Source organism: Takifugu rubripes, chromosome 7 (assembly GCF_901000725.2).
Source record: "Takifugu rubripes chromosome 7, fTakRub1.2, whole genome shotgun sequence".
NCBI classification, from domain to species: Eukaryota; Metazoa; Chordata; class Actinopteri; order Tetraodontiformes; family Tetraodontidae; genus Takifugu; species Takifugu rubripes.
In genome coordinates this window covers 1,397,872-1,417,332 of record NC_042291.1, presented here as the reverse complement: position 1 = coordinate 1,417,332, position 19,461 = coordinate 1,397,872, and the positions used below count along the sequence as shown (strand labels likewise).

The 19,461-nt window shown below is 44.1% G+C and overlaps 4 protein-coding genes across 6 annotated transcripts; 1 reads left to right on the top strand and 3 right to left on the bottom strand.

Annotated features, from left to right (window-relative positions):
• Positions 1–2,639: 2,639 nt before the first annotated feature.
• rragca (Ras-related GTP binding Ca) lies at positions 2,640–9,481 on the bottom strand. Its single transcript, XM_003965636.3, has 7 exons — positions 9,111–9,481; positions 7,903–8,106; positions 7,188–7,387; positions 5,313–5,427; positions 4,468–4,610; positions 4,239–4,387; positions 2,640–4,157 (listed from the first exon to the last, which is right to left on the bottom strand). The coding sequence occupies exons 1-7, from the start codon at positions 9,291–9,293 to the stop codon at positions 4,003–4,005; spliced, it is 1,149 nt and encodes a 382-aa protein (XP_003965685.1). The 5' UTR covers positions 9,294–9,481; the 3' UTR covers positions 2,640–4,002.
• A 543-nt stretch (positions 9,482–10,024) lies between these two features.
• Positions 10,025–11,590, top strand: LOC101069896 (c-Myc-binding protein). Of its 2 annotated transcripts, none has more exons than XM_029839053.1 (5): positions 10,025–10,164; positions 10,520–10,592; positions 10,695–10,743; positions 10,824–10,977; positions 11,165–11,590. In XM_029839053.1, exons 1-5 carry the CDS (start codon positions 10,150–10,152, stop codon positions 11,201–11,203), a joined length of 330 nt encoding a protein of 109 aa, XP_029694913.1. In that variant the 5' UTR covers positions 10,025–10,149; the 3' UTR covers positions 11,204–11,590. The 2 variants fall into 2 exon arrangements, with proteins under 2 accessions (XP_029694913.1, XP_029694914.1); XM_029839054.1 differs by having other exon boundaries at positions 10,029–10,164; positions 10,848–10,977.
• A 550-nt stretch (positions 11,591–12,140) lies between these two features.
• On the bottom strand, positions 12,141–13,809 carry gja9a (gap junction protein alpha 9a). Its single transcript, XM_003965660.3, has one exon. It carries the CDS (start codon positions 13,494–13,496, stop codon positions 12,141–12,143), a length of 1,356 nt encoding a protein of 451 aa, XP_003965709.2. The 5' UTR covers positions 13,497–13,809.
• A 1,516-nt stretch (positions 13,810–15,325) lies between these two features.
• rhbdl2 (rhomboid, veinlet-like 2 (Drosophila)) lies at positions 15,326–19,300 on the bottom strand. Of its 2 annotated transcripts, XM_011605053.2 has the most exons (9): positions 19,164–19,289; positions 18,847–19,076; positions 18,200–18,443; positions 17,480–17,628; positions 17,063–17,175; positions 16,865–16,965; positions 16,643–16,703; positions 16,504–16,565; positions 15,326–16,117 (listed from the first exon to the last, which is right to left on the bottom strand). In XM_011605053.2, the coding sequence occupies exons 3-9, from the start codon at positions 18,428–18,430 to the stop codon at positions 15,938–15,940; spliced, it is 897 nt and encodes a 298-aa protein (XP_011603355.2). In that variant the 5' UTR covers positions 18,431–18,443; positions 18,847–19,076; positions 19,164–19,289; the 3' UTR covers positions 15,326–15,937. The 2 variants fall into 2 exon arrangements, with proteins under 2 accessions (XP_011603355.2, XP_003965708.2); XM_003965659.3 differs by having other exon boundaries at positions 18,847–19,300.
• Positions 19,301–19,461: the final 161 nt, after the last annotated feature.

Sequence of the window (19,461 nt, the reverse complement as noted above, 5' to 3'; positions counted from 1 at the left end):
CCACCATCCGTGTCGTCCTGTTTGGGTTGGAGGAGGTGTGAATTCATGATGCCACACATGGTATATTAAATGCAAGAGGGTTTGTTTTAAAGAGATCAGCTTTTGTGAATACCCACAATCCTGTGTGCATCAAAGGTTATTTATTACTAATATATTAGCAGTTTGAAATATAAATACCCACAGCGTGACTTTTATAGTCCAACTTCAGCGACACACAGCCCCCCCCCCCCCCACACACACACACACACACACACACAAACACACACACACACATGTCTATCAGTGTCAGGGCCTGCATTGTCCTGGCTTGTGTGGTGCAGTGTGTTCCTGATACTAATCCAATAACTTATATATTTGTGTATATTTTAGAAAAATATAATTTATTGTTTTGTGGGTTTTAAATGAATGGTATGAATGAATGGAAACTTTATGGCATGGGGAGGGGAAATATGGACCTGTTACATACTTTTTTTTAAAAGTAATTCATTTTGAATCCACTGGGAGAATAAAGATACCCTTGTGACTTAACAAGTCACAAACATGCTCATGTTCATTATTTGTAGTTACATTTACAGTTGTTTTTTTTAATTTCACCAGAGTTTCTCCTCATTCAGCAGCTGAGTTTCGGGGGCTCGACCGCAGCCGTGATACCTGCGAGCTGACAAACTAATTAGTATAAAGCGTGCACAGTTTGCAACATGGTGGCGACAGATTAATCATGGAGAATAAAGTCTAAATATGTGCTTTCATGAACCGCTGATGTATTACTGTAGCAACTCCTCTGCCTCCTCTCAGTTAGGCCATTTCTCTCTTCCCTCATGAGCGTAATAAAAAGTTGAGATGGCAGATAATGGCTGACCGCCTGACTTTTATTAAGAATAGATGAGAATATCACAATTGTGATGATACTAAAAATGTCTATGATGAAGGGGAAGGTGGAGGGGACATCACAGCCAAACGTATGTTCTGATGGGCTCGTTTCATTATTGGTTAAGCTTCCTCATTACGGACAAAAGACGAGCAGCGGTTCCTTTGTTCGAGCAAATCAATTCCAGGAGCCTCTATGGAGGACTGCACATGCACATCATGCAGAAATCTCCAAACTTCTCTGCCTGGAGCTGTGGGGTGACGTCTAGCCTGGAACCTGTGCAGCAGAGCAGCGAGCGGCAGCAGCTGAAGCAGCAGACAACAGCCCCATCTACAGATGGCTTGGCGTTCCTCTCCTTGTGACTGCCCCATCGCTCCAAAATCCTCTTCTGATCATCTGGCCCACGATGGGGGATTTTTGTTGCGACATTTCTTTAGTCGCAGGAAATGCAACAGGAGGTGTAGATGTGATTTTACTGCTGGACTCGCTGCCATTTAATCACACAAAGCAGGAGAATGCTGAAAGGTCAAGGTTTGAATATTGTAATACCAACACCTTCTGTGTTTATTGCATCATTTTGCTGATTAAAGAGCCCCCAACCTTTTTCTAAATCTACTAAGTTCAGGCCATGTAACTAAACTCTTTTGTTCATGTGCATGATTGTGTGTGTCTGTGTGTCCCTTGCAAGTACCCTTATCCTATTATTGCTCCCTATCTCCTTGTGAGAGCCATAAAATATCACTTTTCGAACTGTAAAGATAAGAAATTTGAAGACATCAACTGTTTTTTTACATGTTAAATGACCACCCACAAAACAAGCAACGGCGAATGCCCTTCAAAACCACGCAAACATGACCTCTGACAAGGCATCGGGCTGATGGACTAAACCTATCTGCCACTGGCCCGTCCACATTATCACACTTTGCCTTAATTCACCATCTTTCAGAGTGTCACACTTTATATTCCCTGGCACGGGAAGGCTACATGCGGATGCATAATTTATCTCAAATTAGCGCCTATTTGAGTAAGCATCAAAGCAAGGCGGCTAAGGTTGGAGGAGAGCTTAAGGAACCGCCGGGGAAACCATGGCCAGGATTAATGCGGGAGATTTTTATAAGAAATTACCGGCTTAATGAAGTGGATAAAAAAGCTGTCAGTGTTTTATTGCATCTAAATTGTGTGGCGGTGTTTAGCCGTCTCGTCTGCTCCCTACATAATGGGTCGTGACAGTAGCTGTGAGGCCTATTTAACTTAACTAGTAAATAACTTGCATAGAAAAGCTATTTAGAGATGTTTTTATGTGCGCTATAATCAAGTTTGTTTTGGTTTTTTTGCTCCTTTCCCTTCTCAATCAATAAAACATTAAACAGAGGTGCCATCAAACTTCAGTGAGTTCCAAACAAAGGTTTAGGAGGTAAAACATCCAGGTATGATGAATATTAAAATGAAATAGGAGTTATTACATCAGGGGTGCTTTTATGAGAGACGTGCTGCAGGGATGTTAATTCAAACATCTTAAACAAGTTGAACCAAACGCGGCTTCTTCTCGTTTCATTTCTGCTGAAACAGCTATTTTACAGTCATGTTTCAACGTCTGTATCACCAATTGCACCTATTCAGCAAATACTGCCTGCTTGCTATAGCATGAGAGCCATACGTGACTGAGGAAAGCGCTCCTGCAGCCCAACAGCGCCACCTTGTGGTACCATTGACAGTTCGAATTTACCTCCAGCACTAAAAGTGGACATGTTCCCAAAATAAAATCGTTGTGTTTTTGAGTGACAGGAACAAAAATAAGTTCATTTATTTCACATACAACAATACACTAATCGATCAATCATCCATCACAGTTTCGATGTGCAAGTGATTATGGCGGCTCGGAGAGCTCGGGTCCGCTTGGAGGTGGAGGTGCGTCAAAGCATCCGAGTAACTCGACAACTAAAGCGTCTCCATCATTTTCCCCTCTGAAAATGTGTCAAGACAGCGAGTTAACGTATGCATTTTGAGTATGTAATGGCATAAACTTGACATTTGGTCATATGGTCCTTTAGTATTTTAATATTTTGCGCCGCCTTAAATTTGACTTTGAATGAAAAGAGCAGTGTTACAGCCTAGAACCATACAGTAAATGTCAATGCACCAATGTATGAATACATGCTTGGAATGCAAAGAAAGTATGGTTTAAATTAGCTAATGTTGGTGGGAGGACATGCACTCGAGCTTCAGACCCTTGTCGAAGACCTACGAAGGCTCCATCATTCCAAAACAAGCCAATACAACATGATCACTGCATGGTTTTTGTGTTTGAATTAGAAGGGAAGCCTTTCCACATTTAAAGAAGTAATTTTTATGATTCTAAAGTCAAGTAGGGTTTCATTTCCAGTAACGTCCATGTGGAAAAGTTCTGACTCAGAAAAGTTAGCCAATGGGTGAGGATCAAGGGGACATTCTTTCAGTGCGTCTCATCGCAACACACTAGGGACACTCTTTCATTAACAAGTCGTTCTTTGGAACGAACGCACACACACACATACACACACGAGTAGCTTGACAGAACAATCCCTTTTTAGTGTGCCAAGAAAACCACGTTTTCCCTTCAGAAATGAAACCAAAAAGCAGGTTTTGGGCAGCATTCAGGTAGTGAGGTGAATGGTGGTGGGTGGTGGGTGTGAGAAAAAGCTTGTTTTACTGACAAGCTTCATCTGCATAAGGCCATCTCTGAATGTCAACAGTTTATATACACAGCTTGTAGGGAGGCGGTGGGGGGGGTTGTTATCACGAGACAAGATTCCTGAAATCTGACTTCACAGTTTGTCGATGGCCAGAGGTTATGATGAGGGTTTGTGTGACCTCCTCACATTATTCCTTTAGAGGGACCAGCAGCTGAATGTTTGCCTCACAAATCCAGAGGTTTCTCTTCCATCCCAGCTTGAGGAGACTGACCCGCTGTGCTCCTTCGGTCGTTTGGGTGCCGGGAGTGAGGGATTTGTGATTTGCATGACAGAGAACCTCACTTTAGTCCCTCCTCGACAGGCTCCCTGATCCTCGTTTCCTTCATGTGCCCTCTTTTTGCATCTTGATTTTTTTCTTTTTCTTTTAAAAAAAAAAAAAAAAAAAAAAGAACTTGCATCAGTCTACACAGTGCTGCGAGGCGTGCCGTTGAGCGCCACGGCCTTGCCGCAAGGCGACCCGACAACCGGGGGGCCCACTGTATTCTGGGTGGAAGCTCCCACTTCGAAAACTTCATGGATGGCCTTCCGGAAACAATGAAAGTTGTAGTCTATTAACCCTGCGCAGAGCAAATGACAACAGGTGATTACCTCTGCAAGGACGCCCGCTTTGAAATGTCTATAACGTGTGACTTGCTTACCTTTGCGCTCAAAGCTCTCTTCTCGCAGGATGCAGACGAGGGCCAGGAACTTGGTGACCTCTTTCAGGTACAGCACAGTGGTGTTGTTGAGTTTGATGATGGCCATGGATTCTTTGTCGTAGGCGCTGCCGCTTCCGTCCTCCCTCAAACTGAGGCGCAACACAGCATCATATGTTAAAGCAGAACAGTGGATTTAAGACGCGGCTCAGTGAAAGAATATTTCGCTTACCCGTAGATACAGGAGACGTCAATGACCACATCGATCATATCGCAGCACAATTCATAGGACTGCATGTCTACCGGAGAGCTGTCTGTGGCGATGTAGATCTTACTGACAACATCAAACAGGAAGGCCTTCTCGATCCCTGAATTCTGTTTTGATTAGCAGAAACACACAGTTGTGACTCGTGTCATACGTGTAGATTGGCAGGCAAATGTTTGGGCAACTCTGGTCAATTTTCAAAGTAGCAGAAAAGGAAAAAGACCCCCGACAAAAGGTTTTGGCACCACTGCACAGCTGGGGTAACTAGTAGCAGCCTCCTTTGACAAGCGTCACAGCCTGTAAAGGCTTTTTGTCTCCAGCAAAGACATTCAGGTTCTTGCTTGAAGGTTTTTCATCCGTTAAAAAAAAGTGACCCATTTTACTTTCAAGCTGAGGCGCAGATGAGTTTTCTCTTTTCCTCTTATGTATCCCTCAATTATTTCCATCTCGTCCTACAATTAACTGTAAACAACACACACACACATCACACATCCTGGCACCTAGCTAAATTGGTATTTTAGCCTGTGTGCACTTGTTTACATGTACTTTTCATTTTGCCTACAACGTAACGGATATCTCCACAATCTCCAACACCTTCTTTCAGGCATTACATTTACTTTTCCTGTCTTTATATACAAAAGGACTTGGCTAATAAAGCTCTGGAGAATTCCAGAGCCAGCTCGGCCTCTGATTCCAAATCTTCCTGGTGGTCTTTTCCTTTTCTACTGATCCCGGGAGCAGTTCTCTCGCTGTTCGACCTTGTTTTGCACACCACTGCACATCACGCTCATCATTTACTGCTCTTCACTTACTGAGATAAAGATGTTTAGCAGGTTCTCCAGAGTAGGAAGCTGAGGAATGAGTTTCTGCACCACTTTACTGAAGGCCTCAAAGATGGAGTGGTCGTAAATACTCGTCAAGTAAAAGCTGAAAGAGGTGAAAACAAAAGGAAATGAATAAGCAACAGCTGCAAACAGTTGTTACTTCCTCATAACACATTAGGTGAAAATACACATGAGTGCGTGAGTGCACGACAGACTGACCCTGATGGAAACAAGCTATCTAAACCCAACTTGGGCCAAAAACATGGATATACTGAGCCAGCGTGATTCAGGGACTTTGGTTACCAAGATGTGAATTACTGATGGGAGAAAACCTGGAAAGAAATTCCAGGTCCCGGAGCTCAACACTGAAACAGCCAAGAGAGGAGAACTCAGCCATGTTCCCCCTAAAGAGGCCATATTTAGAGCTCGCTCTCTCTATCTGGCTTCTTTCTTCTGCTCGTCCACGCGGCTGGGCTTTAGAGTCTTGGAGAGCTGCAGACATGGTTGACCGTTCTGGAGCCCGGATCTCTGGAGCTCAGCCAAAGTGACCACTGCGTTATTGGTTACATCTCTTACCAAGATTGTAACCAGTTCTTTTGATCTCAGGGTGAGAGCTTAGGTAAAGAGTCATTAGTGGATCAAATCATTGCAGGGCCTGAGGCAGTAAAGACTGCCGTTCATTGGATCGCTGGTTAAACGACTCTGTTTTCAGATGAGAAGGGAAGCTTCACCAGCGGGAATGAGTGTGCGGGGCCCCGGGTTTCCAAGCGGCTTTCACTGCAGCCCAAAATATAAATCACATTGTGCTCCAGGACCATATAACCAACTTCACCCCGTCCTCCAGATGGCCACAATCCATTTGATGCCAACAACGCTGTCAGCCAGAAAAGAATAAAGCTTGTCATTACATTGCTTTACGTAAGCCTACAAGTAACTGCTAAACTTGCTCTAAACACAGAATTAATTGTTAGTCAACCATAAAATAACACAGCAAGTGCACTTGCAACAGTAACCCACAAGGAGAGCTTTATTTGAACACAGTTGAAATTCAAAGGACTGGACGATCCAGTGTTTTCACCACCGACAGACTGAGAATAAGGCCCCTGAGGAAGGTCCCAGTGTGATAGTAAAGAATCTGAATACTCATGTATATATGAAATTTCACTTCTCTTTTTTTAAGAATCTTGAAAAATGTTGTAAAATTCTGTTTTCGCCATCTCATTCTGGGGTATTAAGTGTAGTTTGTGGCGCGAATGTGTAAATTTGTTTTGACTTTTGCCTGAAAAACCTTTTGACTGCAACATATACTATAACGTCCGCCCCAAAAAGGGTTTGAATTTAACCATTTTCATTTAAATGTAGTCATTTCTTTACTTGACGCTCAACTCTTGTAAAACCTTAACGCTTGCATATTTTAAGGGTGCCACACCTTTAGAGCTTTTGTATCTGAATCAGATGTAGTTAAAAGAAGACGTCAATAGAAGAAACTGACAGTAACAACCTGAGAATGCAAACTGGAAAGCATCAACTGTTTGCTGAGTCATCGGGCCGAACAAACACAAGCCAAGTCTTTAGGCTGGACGCCAACGATGAAATGAAGTCGGACTAAACGTTGCTTCTTCGTGGAGGCGTCAAATAGTGTGAAATTGCTGCAATCCAGATTCCACCCAACGTAAATTAAAGTCACCTCACACCTTAGTGAGACATAACTGCGGGCGAGTTGAGCAAACTCATGGCGCTCGTTTGCAACAACCACCCCAGTTTTAAAATTGTTTTTTCACAACTAAAGTCCAACAGATGCAGGAAGAGCCACGCAGAAGAGAAAAGTGACAGTACAACTGAAAACAAAGGGATGAAAAATACCTGAGATGCAGCTTTTCTAAGCTGGCATCTGCCAGATCATCGTTGGCTCTTTGGTGGATGTCCCTCTGGGTCTCGATCTTGTGATCGTCGGACAGGCCGTCCACTTTGTGAATAAAGACTTCAAAGTTGATCTCGGGATTGACTCTGTAGGCCCTCGACACAGTGAGGTGAAGCCGGCTCAGAGCCTCCACGTAGTCGTCCTGACAAGCAAACAACCAACCAACATTAGGCTTTCTGCCAGAAAAACCTTTAGTTAAAACTCTTGATTTTAAAACATCTCCAGAATTACTAATGTCGGTGTAGTAGATGGGAACGGAAGGGTTTTACTGTAGCTAAGGATATACATAAGGTGTTGTGATTCTAAACAAAGCTGATAGTGAGATAAAAAAGCAGCAGCGTATGTGGGGGTGTGAGAAAGTAGCAATGTGCCACCTGCCAAACCACATGGAGACAGAAACTGACTTTAGCGTGTGACCACCTGCTCAGGCAGATCACGGTTCCGTGAGGAGATTACTCTTTAATCTAAAAGTTGGGTGGACAGCTCTGCCCTAGCAGTTAAATTGCTCCAATTCTAAATATCAAATCTCCCCTTATGGTAGTCAGTGCTCCAACATTGTAGCCCGTAAAGAACAGGAAGTATTTACTCTGCCACCAAAGAATGAGGGGTTTAAAATGCATTTTAAACTGGACAAACTTTGATTATTCAGTAACTTACCTGTGCGTCGATGACAAATATTAAAGCTCCAGTTCCTCTGAAGATCATCTCATAATCAAAGGTTGGGTCGAAGAAATCGACCTGGCCCGGGAAGTCCCAAATCTGGAAATTGACAAAGGAGCTGCTGGAGATGTCATCCTTGTAGATCTTGTTGGTGCTCTCAAGGAACAAGGTTTCGTTGGGAGACATTTTGTGGAAGACCACCTGTAACCAGAGTTGTTAAGAGTGTCAGCAGAGGCAATGCGTTTGACCAGAAATCAGTACTGGGATTTTAAGTGTTCCAATCTGCGACGTTTGGCTCTAATGGGTCATTTTTTATACATCGTTTCAGCACCTCTTAATCATTTGCTTACGCTAATTCTCTTAGCGTCACACAGCGAGTGTTTTGTCTGAACCACAAAGTCATAAATCAACAAAAATTGGTGTCAACACCGAGCGAGGTCATAATGGAACATCACATGCCAAGTGAGGATAAAGTGCAGCGTAGACCAACATTCATATGATGCAACATGGAAGTGTGTGTTCAGCGTTTTCTGCCAGTCATGTATGCAAAATCCATCCAGATAATGCTTCTTTGAGACAGCAATTCAATTACTTTTAGTTTTAATTCAAGGATTCTAAATGTAGTTTTTGTCCATACATTGGGGACGACTTCCTGCAAAGCATTCTTATCACTACATCCTGATGATCCATTGGGAAAAATTGAAATCAGGGGGGCAGAAAATGAACTTGCTAATGCAGAAATTGTGAGTAATCTGCAGGTGATGTGGTGTGTTATTGCAACTTAATGTTGCTCCCTCCAGAATGGAAGGTGTGGCCGGCTTATTGTCACGTGAGCGCCGCACTTTAGACATCCTTGTGCCTCACAGCTGGGTAGGACTTGCGATATTTTGGGCCTATTTGACAAGTCGTTAACCTAAAAGTCACATGCTTCGTGTCACCAACGGAGAGAGATGCGCCAAGCAACTCAGTCCACCTGGTTAATAAATAACGCTGCAGCTCTACTAATGCTAGCTCCCTCTGCTAAATCAACAACTGCGGGGATGGTTTTGATCCCAGCTGCAGTCTTGTCATGTGACCACGCAGGTTGTGCTTTCCATCATCTGGGACGGGCTAAACTACTATTAGCTATTTCGGCTAACTTGTGTGATGCGGCTTGAAAAGCGCAGCTCGCCTCGAAAGGCTAGCAAGTACACATCACTCCTTACCTTCTGGATCGATGACTTGCCACTTCTCCTCAAGCCCATGAGCAGAATTCTCGGTTTGGTATCGGACGGCACCGGGCTGCCCTCCATGTCGGCCTCCTCTTCACCATAACCGAAATCTTTAGGAAAAGAGTCTGCTACCCCGTAGCTGTCAGCCAGCTGTTCTACCTCGTACTGAATCGACATTTTGACCAAACGGCGGTCCTATCCCCTCTTCCCCCCTTTACTTGCCTCTTACCACGTCCGTCTTTGGGTCGGGCGAGCACTAAGAACCAAAAACTAATGCGGGTTTGTCAATAATGACCAAACTGCTCGGAAACACCAAGCATGATCCCACACATTTCCTAAGGATTTCCTCTCTTGAAAAAAAAAAGACGCCCTTTGGCCCCACCCTTAGATCCTGATTGGCTGAAAGAAATAAAAGAAGGGATATAATTGGCGAATACGCCCGTCAATCAACGGGGTTATGTCGTTGTCACATGACTAGTACTCGGACTAGTTTTGTGAACTCTCACCCTGGGAAGCAAATCCTCATATACACTTTTGAAACGTCTCCAACCAGTTTACGTTTTGTGATGCTTATAATTAACGGACTGGATATAATAGCTAATAATAGCATAAAAAACAGGTACAATTGTTAAGGATAAGATAGTGATTTCGAAATGTGGCTATATAACCAACAGAGGGCGACATAAATACATCACAATGGATTTGAGACGTTCATTGTTTCACTAAAAGGTCGGAAGAAATGTAGCCGCCAATCTCATGATTTTTCTGCTCAAAAGTACGAGTTTTACAAGTCTTTTAAAATAATACAAAAAGAGGTTCTTCTGTAAATGGAGAGTATTTAATGTTCTGTACTACTGAAAGGCATATTGTGCTTTCATTTTACTTTCGGTGCGTGGAATGTTTGTCGTTTAGATTTCCCCTGAATGCACCATTAAATATAGGCGGAGCTGCTTGGAGGAACCGCTGAGAAAACAAAACTTACTAACTGTAGTGTTTATCGATGATAACACAAATTTTCTAAACTACTGGTACCATGGCACATTATAGAGTAAGTATAGAGTAAGTGCATTTGCTGTTACTTTGAACAAATGTATACTAATTTATACGTTAATTAGAGAGAAACTTGAACACCTGTGAGTTTATGTTTCGCTTTTTAAGACTTGTTCAGAATTTGTGGATATAACAAGTCTTAAACCAGATGATTAACGTCCGTATAAGACTGCCTGTTTTGTCATCCTTCTGTTTGTTTGTTTGCTGTATATCACTTTAACGATTGTTTCAAAATTATATGTATGGCCATGTGGAAATTTGTTGTCGAGAACGTGTATTTTCATGCATTTTTATAACACACTGCAGACAGCCACGAAAGTGTTTTGATTAAATATGAAATGTCATTTTATTAGGCTCCAGACTCAAAAAGGGAGCAGTTTCGGAGATACCTGGAGAAGGCTGGCGTTGTTGACAGCCTCACAAGTGGTATGTTTTTATTTGAATTTATTTTCTTTCACTCACCGTGTTCACAACATTTCAAGGTTAGGAGAACTAAGTTGTTCATTTTTAAATATTCTTTTTTTTAAGTTCTTGTGGCTTTGTATGAACATCAAGACCGGCCCAGCAATCCACTGGAGTATCCTTTTGTACACAAGATCAAGAATTGAGTTGTTTACAGTTGATAACCTTAAATAAGACCTTTAAAATTGGCCGTAGATCGTTTGACTTGACTTGTCCCAGGTTTTTGAAGGAGAGCATGGGCGCAGTGGGCATGGCTTCCACAGAGGTCAACGCACTGCAGCAGGAGGTCAACGATTTGAGGCAAAGGTGCGCCGCGCTGGAAGAGGAAAATAGAGACCTCAAAGCACAGGTAAGCATTTCTCTTCTGCTAAATCGTTGCAGAAGAATGCCCTTTCTGTCTCTATTAGAAATTTGGGGTTATTCAGCCACATGAGATCTTGATGCAGGAGGAGATTACGTGTTCAGTTTGTATGTATAGATATATACGACACAATGATGTAGGTCGGCATCTCATTAATGCATTTTTCCCTCTCCAGCTGCAGCATTATAAACAAGATGAACCCACAGCAGAGTAGCTGTCGGCAGGTCTCCAACTTGATTTCTTTTTGGGGGGGAGTGTGGGGGGTGGGTGGGTTACACTGTTGTCACCTTGAATTTAAAGACGAGAAAACTGAAAGGATGTTTTTCATGCAGCCGTGCTGCATTTTGTAAATCTCGATTCTATTGCATCTGTTTCCGTTTATGTGATTCCTTTATATTTGGTCCCTTTTGGTTTGAAAAGAAAAGGTCATTGTGAGGAAAAATATGACATGATTATACTTCTGATACTTGTGTAGAAGACACACACACACACAGTGCCCTCGTCTACAGGGAAATCATTGACAGGGTCTGGTGTGAGAAGTTGCAAATGTAAATTTGAAGTATGTGTCTCAAGCACAATAAAACACGGTGTTATAAAAGACCTATGGGCTGTTTCACTGAACTGCTGGTCAATGCACCTGGGACCATCTGCAGGTGTGTAAACACACAAACATTTGTCATTTTGCAAGCAGTAGAAATAAAATAACGGCTACATCTAACTGTCATTTAGAAATTATTCTCATATTGTCATACTGATCCCTGAATCAGATTCATTTTAAGTGCAGCGTCTCCATTATTTGACCATCTCTGTGCCAAAACATTCCCGTAAATGTGTTTCTTCAGCTTTAGATTAACTCATTTACAGTAAGGACACTAATCCAGCTGCTGACTGATATGATCAGGAGCGCCTTAAAACTAGGGTTCTAGCCCTTCTAGGCTAAACTAGGGCTAGAACAGTTCTGATATCATGAAAATATGAGAATAATTTATCAGCAGCTCAACATTAAGCAGAGCAGAAGTCTCGGTGTACATGATGCATAAACTTTTATAAAAGAGACAATGTATAAAACATCTCCGACCACTGCATTCTATATACTCGCTGTCCAGGAGTGATCTCAGCCAGATGGAATTGGAAACATTCCCATTTTCAGTTTAAATTTGCAGGTCTGGCTCCCGACTGCTGCTGCTTTTGCTCGGTGATGATGTTTTGCAGTAAGAGGGGGGCAGCATGGGGCTGTGCGCGCAGCCCGAGCTGGAGCCATGCAGAGACTCCGCCGTGGAGCTACGGCTGAGATGGCGGACGCGCTGGTTTGGCGACGTCTGAGCGCACAGCTCCTCGTTTGAATCCGTGTCAGAACTCTTCCCCTCCGGCACCGTGGCGCATTTGAAAGAATGAGCCCTCCAAGGCCTCCGCGGTACGCTCACTGGCAGCGGGGGGGCTGGTTTCTGTTGGCACTTTGGATAGTCTGGGCTGCCACTGTCACTGCGCTCTTTTTCCTGGCTGTGAGGGAGAGAAAGCTTCGCATGGATCGTGCTGCGCCCTTTTGGGCTTTGGGCCAAACATGTGGAACCCCCCAGATGTGGTTGATTGGACAGGTCACTCAGGAGAGGAAGAGCCGCTGCTGGACCAACGGCTCCTTGCATTAGGTTGCCATCAATTGGGGAAAATGTAATCGTCATCTTCCGGCCCGCACTGGCGCAGAGTTGCGCAACAGATTCCTTTCCCCCCTTAGAGATAAAGTCATCATCGAGCTCATCCTGTAATTGCGGGTAAAGATCCAAGATGCCCTGTTTAATCCACTTGTAGCCAAGATACGCCATCTCCAAAATGTTAAGGAAGAGGGAAATTGCGGCGATGAATTGCATGAAGACCATGAAGACGCTTTTCTCCGTCGGCCTGGAGACGTAACAGTCCACAGCATTAGGACAAGGATCCCGCTCGCACTTGAAAAGTGGGTAGAGGTGAAACCCATAAAGGACATATTGGCCCGTCATGAAGCCCACTTCAACAACGGACCGGGTGACCACATGTGCCACATAAGTGCGCAACAGGGATCCCCGGAGCGGAGCTTTGTTCAGCTTGCCCTGGTCGAGCTGCTTCACCTCCCGTTCAATCCTCTTCCTGGCTTCGGCCAGATCCACGTCCACCAACTCCAGCTCCTTCCTCAGCAGGACTTTCTTTCTCTGCCGTGCTTTCTCCAGGGCCCGCAGTCTGTACAGAGCGTGGCCCATGTAAACCAGCGAGGGGGAGGACACGAAGATAACTTGCAGCACCCAGTAGCGGATGAGGGAGATGGGAAAAGCCAGGTCGTAGCAAACGTTCCTGCATCCCGGCTGCTCGGTGTTGCAAATGAAGTCAGCCTGCTCGTCGTTCCACACGTCTTCGGCCGCCACTCCGAGGACCAGCATGCGGAAAACGAAGAGAAGGGTGAGCCAGATCTTGCCCACCATGGTGGAGTGAATGTGCACCTCCTCCAAAATCCCTCCGAGGAAGTTCCAGTCTCCCATCTTCACTCTGCCATTCTGACTAAAATCAGTGAGAAAAGGATCAAAAATTTAAATAAAAAGAACTGCAGAGAAATAAAACACTAAATATAACAGTAGGTAAAAAATCTACATTTCTATATATAATGGGAATAACACAAGCTTGAAAGTAAGAAATGGCCGGACTGGGCTTGTACGTCTAATCAAATCATCTCTTCCTCCTCTTACATCCTCCCGTCTAAATGGTCCCCATAGGCCGTGTGTTCCCTTTACCTCACAGCAGCGGCGTGGACAGACTGCCGGTGCTGGTTTGGAACACTTCGGGCCATGTGGCCCCGTAAAGGTCACCAGTAAAAAAGTTTTTAAAAAAAATCATTGGTGACCTCCACCAGTCCTGGCGTCTCACCCAAATCCCAGTGACCCGACTGTGCTCCACAGCTGCCAGAAACAAAGTTGGAAAAAAGTGAGTGGCTGAGGGAACGTTGCCAACACTAGTCTGAAGAGAGGAAATCAATAGCAACAGCTCCGCTGGGGTATTTGGCTCATGGCCTCTGCGTGGCGGGGTTAAAACCGGCTGCAACACATATACCAATAAGCTCAGCAGGTCCAGACTTTGTGTCTGTCTGAGTAAGTTTATTCCTTTTTAATTCTTATGGAGAGTCAAAAGGTTGCAGCCCTGAATGTTTTAGATGTGCTGATTTTAAGCATCTGAAATTGTTAGGCTGTTACAGCCTAAGTATGTATTGTAAATCCAGTCTAGGATGAATTGTTCTGTTTTGGATTATCAGCTCCATATATGGAAAAGGGGACGGTATCCCCCAAATGATTAACACCAATCATTTATTGACACAGGACTCATGTAATCAATAGTCGTCTCATGTAGCGGTCAGAGAGCTATTGTGTCCAGTTCCACGCTGTGTTGCCCCCTTTAAAAACGAATGTTGTTGAGGCCGTGCACGCAATTCAAAATGTCCCATCGGAGGACAGTTGTAACCTAAGATGTTAAATGTTGCTATGAGGTAAGAAAAAGGGAAACCAAAGCAAAACTCTCAGCAGGTTCATCTTGCATCAGGATAGAAAAACATCATGGACACTGAGGGTTTAATTCCCACACACACAACCTTCCTCTTATGGTCACGAATCAATTTTTACTTGCACCTAAAGTTAATATAACTGCACATGTTTCATTCAACACATAAATTCCATGTTTGTTTTCTAAAGCTTATCATTTATTAAATTGGGGGGTGGGGGAATCGAACCTGTGTGTGTGGTAGTTTGGTAACTAAATACGAACTCTGCTCTTCCCAGGAGTCCAGTGGCTTCAGTTTCTTCTTCATGGAGCAAAACTATTCTCCTGGTAGTTGTTGACCCAGATGTTGATGTGACTCCTGCTCCGACACACCTGTCTCACTAAAGACGTCTGCGCTCTATGTTGTATTAATGCCCGTTTCTACAGTATAATAGTGACAGAGGCGTCTGGGCACTGTGCCACATACGTTCATCACCCACGGTTTCAGGGTCACCGCAGAATGTCTGATAATTGAATATTGATGGTTGAAGTTACATTGATGTGCTGGAATCTATGGAACTTTCCATACAGTAAAAGAAGAAAAATGGCTCAAGCTGGAATAAAGCTGCAGATTCATGTGCCTCTAGCTGTAATTTTAGGTCATTACTGTTTTTTTATGGAGATATGATTAAATCAGTATGTTGTAACACCTGATAGGTGATTTTTATTGTTTAAAATTACTAGTTGCTGGAAAGATGAGCAGGTCAGACTAAATTTACATTTTTACGTGCTGCATCTATAGATCACGACACTAAGGCCTGCTGACAAATCACATTCTTCCATGTTTTAGCCATTTTCTTTTATTAAAGTCTTCACAACTTCAGTCTTTTGAGGAATCAGAGCAGGACCATGCACATTCTTGAATACTGAAAGACTTGGAAGTATTCAACAAAAAATAAGCACCATGGAGTTAACCGTAATCCACGCAGTCTAGCGAAGAGTCAACTGGACTGACGAAAGCAAGCGGAAGAGATTTTGCCTTTCATCACAAAGGCTTCTTCTATCTGGAATTATGTCCAGTTGACTCTTTGCTAGACTTTATGGATTAATATAACCTGGATGAATGAGAACCTAGAAGGACAGAGTTAACAATAAGGTTTACAAAACAATCCGAGCTTATTTAATATTTATTCAGGAACAATAAAGTAAGTCAGAAGTAGATTAGAAGTTTTTTCCCCAAAAGTGTGGTAAAATATTAAATACGTTCTGCAACGCTGCAAGCTAACAGCAGGAGGCGTCATTTAACAAAACCTGAAATCTATCTTTTATTAAATGACGTTAAATGAAAACTAAAAATTAAAAAAAATATCCTATCAAAGTTCCTCCCATCAGTAAAATGAAGCCTTGTTTAGTTCCTAAAATTATGGCAAAATTGGTGGTGTAAAAACATATGATCTTACGAGGCTGGGCTCAGGAAAATGTTGAAGAGCACAGCAAAAAGCACAAAGATGACATAGGCCACGATGCACAACCAAAAACGAGGGTCTTTAAGTAGCTTCTGGTTGTAGGCGCTGAAGAAGACATAACCAATGGACATTCCAGCTAAAATGCCTCCAAAATGAGCCACAAAGGACACCTAGAAAAGATTGTGAAAAGTCAGGGTTTAAACAATGAAGCACAGACCCCCCCCACCCACCCTCCAAGCTTGTAGAACCAGTTTAACAGCCCAGATGTATCAAGAGTCACAGAAATGACATGAAAGGGTCTGTATCCAAAAAGAAACTGCGCTCCCAAACCCAATTGTCCCTTCTTACTATCAGTTTTTAACGCTAACAAGTTCTGTGATCAGTATGTGTTCAGACAGAGTGAATAAACCCGGGAAGTCCCGGGAAGCTGATCCTGTTTATAGCCACAAGCTAATTACAACCATCACCAAACACTGTCAGGCGTTTAGAGATTAGCTAGATCCCACTTAGGCTCTTTCTCAATCTGGTTCTCTGCTGCAGCACGCGTCGGTCGTACCTTCAAGCCCGACTCTTCGGCGGCAAATCGCCTGTAGAAGGCGAATCCAAAATCGGTGCCAACTAAAAAGGGGAACAGGTGTCGGAATGGAGCCTTTTAAAGCAGCAGAATAATAACAATAATAAATCGTGCAACTTACCCAGTATCACGATGACAAGAATACGAAATACTCCGAGGAGAGGAATCATCTCTCGGAAATTCTGTGGATTAAAAAAAAGATTGTTGTTGTAATAAAACAGGAAATACACTTAAATTAAGGAAACTAGAAACGATCATATGACATCTAGGACTGAACCTATTCGGAGGTGGACACTGTGCAAGTCAGGGAAGAAGAGTAAGTGGTGTATATTAACCAACTTACCACCACTGCGTTCATAAAGTACCCCCCTATTAGGGCGTAGACGCCCCCAGAAGCACCCACCAAAGCACTATGAGGATCAAAGATGGAACTGCACAAAGAACCTGGGAGAAAAATGGAAAACCGGTGCAGAATCTGAGAAACCAGACAAACGGCACCACTAAAAAAGCCATCCTGTGGAAAGCTGCGGCGCTGCCCCACCTGCCAGGACGCCTGCCATATAAACCATCCCCACTTCAAATCCTTTGTGGACCAGTTCCAGCGGGATTCCCAGCAGCAGCTGCAGCAGCAGGTTGCCCACGATGTGCTCTACTCTACATGGAGGTGGAGAAGAGAGGAAACACTTAAACAACAAAGGAAGAGCAACATCACAACACATTTAAACCACAACTACAGTCTTAAAGTCCTGCTGGTCGGGCTTCCCAGGGTTCCCATGGCGCTCGGTCACGTGATTTCCAGTGTTTTGACAGATGAGTAAACAGTTAAGTTCATGAACAGTGTTCGGGGGGGGAGGGGAGGTTTGGTGGCGAGGAGAAGAGGAGAACAACCCCACACAAATGAAAGGTTTGGTCCAGTTGCCGTCGTTTCCGAGAGCGAGCCGAGGGTTCTGACGCTCACCCGGCGTGGACGAACATGTAGGAGATGAAACGCCACGCTTCCTGCCTCTTTTCGGGCTGGTACGTGTGCGGGCTGTTCCAAATGCCCTCATCCAAGGTCACCCACTGCTTCTGCGGCTTCCACACGGCGTAGTAGACAAACACCGACAACTGGACAGAAGGAACAAACGCAGACGGCTGAGATGCGCGTTCGCTGGAGGGGTGGCGGGAATACGTGTGGACGGCAGAGAAAGACGAGGACAGCGGAAATCCCAAAGTCAACCGTGGGAAAAAAGCGACTTCTCACACAGACACTGGCCAGAGGAAGGAAGAGAGTGACTCAAATCTACAGGCGTCCCTCAAAGAGGGGACTCTGCTCTAACGCGATCGTCCCGTTAGCCGCGAGGCTAAAACGGCTCATCCATACAGCGGTGTTTAAAAACTCCACCTATCCCTAACATATGAGGCCCGTGAAACAAGCTAGAGGAACAGACGTCTGGGAGGAATTACAATAACCAAAGAAAAATTCCCCTTTTAAGCAGCAGATTTGAAAATCAAACCTCAGCGTCTGATTTTTACAAATCAGTTCCCCAAAATAAAAGTTCCACCACACAAATATGGAAACATTAATGACTTATTGGGCTTAAAGAGGCCCAAAACTAAGATGAAGCAACAGGAGCTGCAGCTTGGAGATCCTGAAACAAGGCAATTCTAGAACCAGTAACCTTTAATGTGCCTCTACCTCTGCAATACTGATGAGGATGATGAAGATGGGGGGAGGGCAGCAGTTGGTCCTCTCCAGGTACTTGCTGCGAGCGTCTTCAGGCAGCATCCATCTGGAGACGGACTCCTGGAACTTCTCGCAGCAGCCCACCTCCCTTTCGCCGTCGGGTCGGTCCGCTCCAGGCCGGAACGTTTTGCCGTCGCGGTCCACGGGGAGCGGCTCTTGCTGCTCGAGGTCGATCTCCTCCATCGCTGCTCCGAACCTTCAACAGAAAAGCCCAAACAGTAGATCAAATGCATTTGATTTGCTTTATTTCCAAAAATACCCCAGAACAGTGAGCCCGTTCAAAACTCACTACAATTAAAACGAATATGTTGATGGATTATCCAGCATTTAAAAAGAAAAGGAAAACGATGGGAAAGCCAACATCACTGAATATTATTCTTTAATGCAGTATTAAATGGGAATTTAAACTGTCACCCACTGCCGCATTCCAAGTGCTGGAGGGAAACTTTCATTTTAAGTCCTTCATAATAAAGCCCACGTTGAACTAAAGGGTCTTTTCCTATTTACAGGGCGTTACTGGAGTCGGGGCAAACGCATATTTACATTTCAGAGTTTTCTAACTTTTGGAAGCTCGCTTTTATTAACTGCGGCGGACTCACCTAATCCTTTACCATGAAGAGTACAGATGCCTCCGAGTGGTGGAGCAAAAACCGATTCGTTTGGGGTCTAAATGTGCGTTTCGAGAGTGTTCAGCTCTTTTCCTCCATGTTGTCAGGCGAGCCGAGGAGTCTCCAGGAGATTTGAACACGGAGGTCGGAACAAACAGAAAACGCGGTTGCAGATATATATAGACCTCCTGACGCTCTTTCCTGCATCAGACTTCCTTCCTCTTCCCAAACAAAAAGATATTATCTATTTTCTCGGCGACGGTCGATTTTGCAATTGCGCGGTTTGAGCCTGGAACACAACAGCTTACCTGCTCACCGGGCCACACCTGGGATCCGTGACGTCACCGCCAGCGGCTCAGCTTTGGGTTTTCGTTTCTGTCTCACACAGAAATGAAAGGAGAACGAAAGAACAAAAGTCGCCATGTGGCCCATTATCAGCCCCACAATCTCGGAAATTGAAGTCAGTGCATTGAAGTTATACTTGCATTTACCCACTTCTACCACCGGGTGGCGCCAAAGCACAAGTAGCAGCGTGCACGGTCGATTCTCCTGCCAGAAAGAGTACTTGGTAGGATGTAATAGGTTTATTTCCGTGTTTCCATATTC

Coding starts and splice junctions, on each gene's coding strand:
- rragca (XM_003965636.3), bottom strand. CDS start 9,293: ATGTCGATTCAGTACGAGGTAGAACAGCTGGCTGACAGCTACGGGGTA. Junction 8,107..9,110: donor GCAAGTCATCGATCCAGAAG/GTAAGGAGTGAT, acceptor CTCTGGTTACAG/GTGGTCTTCCACAAAATGTC. Junction 4,611..5,312: donor TGCTAAACATCTTTATCTCA/GTAAGTGAAGAG, acceptor TAATCAAAACAG/AATTCAGGGATCGAGAAGGC.
- LOC101069896 (XM_029839053.1), top strand. Junction 10,593..10,694: donor TGTTGACAGCCTCACAAGTG/GTATGTTTTTAT, acceptor CTTTTTTTTAAG/TTCTTGTGGCTTTGTATGAA. Junction 10,744..10,823: donor CGGCCCAGCAATCCACTGGA/GTATCCTTTTGT, acceptor AATTGGCCGTAG/ATCGTTTGACTTGACTTGTC.
- gja9a (XM_003965660.3), bottom strand. CDS start 13,496: ATGGGAGACTGGAACTTCCTCGGAGGGATTTTGGAGGAGGTGCACATT.
- rhbdl2 (XM_003965659.3), bottom strand. CDS start 18,430: ATGGAGGAGATCGACCTCGAGCAGCAAGAGCCGCTCCCCGTGGACCGC. Junction 17,629..18,199: donor TCCTCATCAGTATTGCAGAG/GTAGAGGCACAT, acceptor CCTTCTGTCCAG/TTGTCGGTGTTTGTCTACTA. Junction 16,704..16,864: donor ACTTTATGAACGCAGTGGTG/GTAAGTTGGTTA, acceptor TTTAATCCACAG/AATTTCCGAGAGATGATTCC.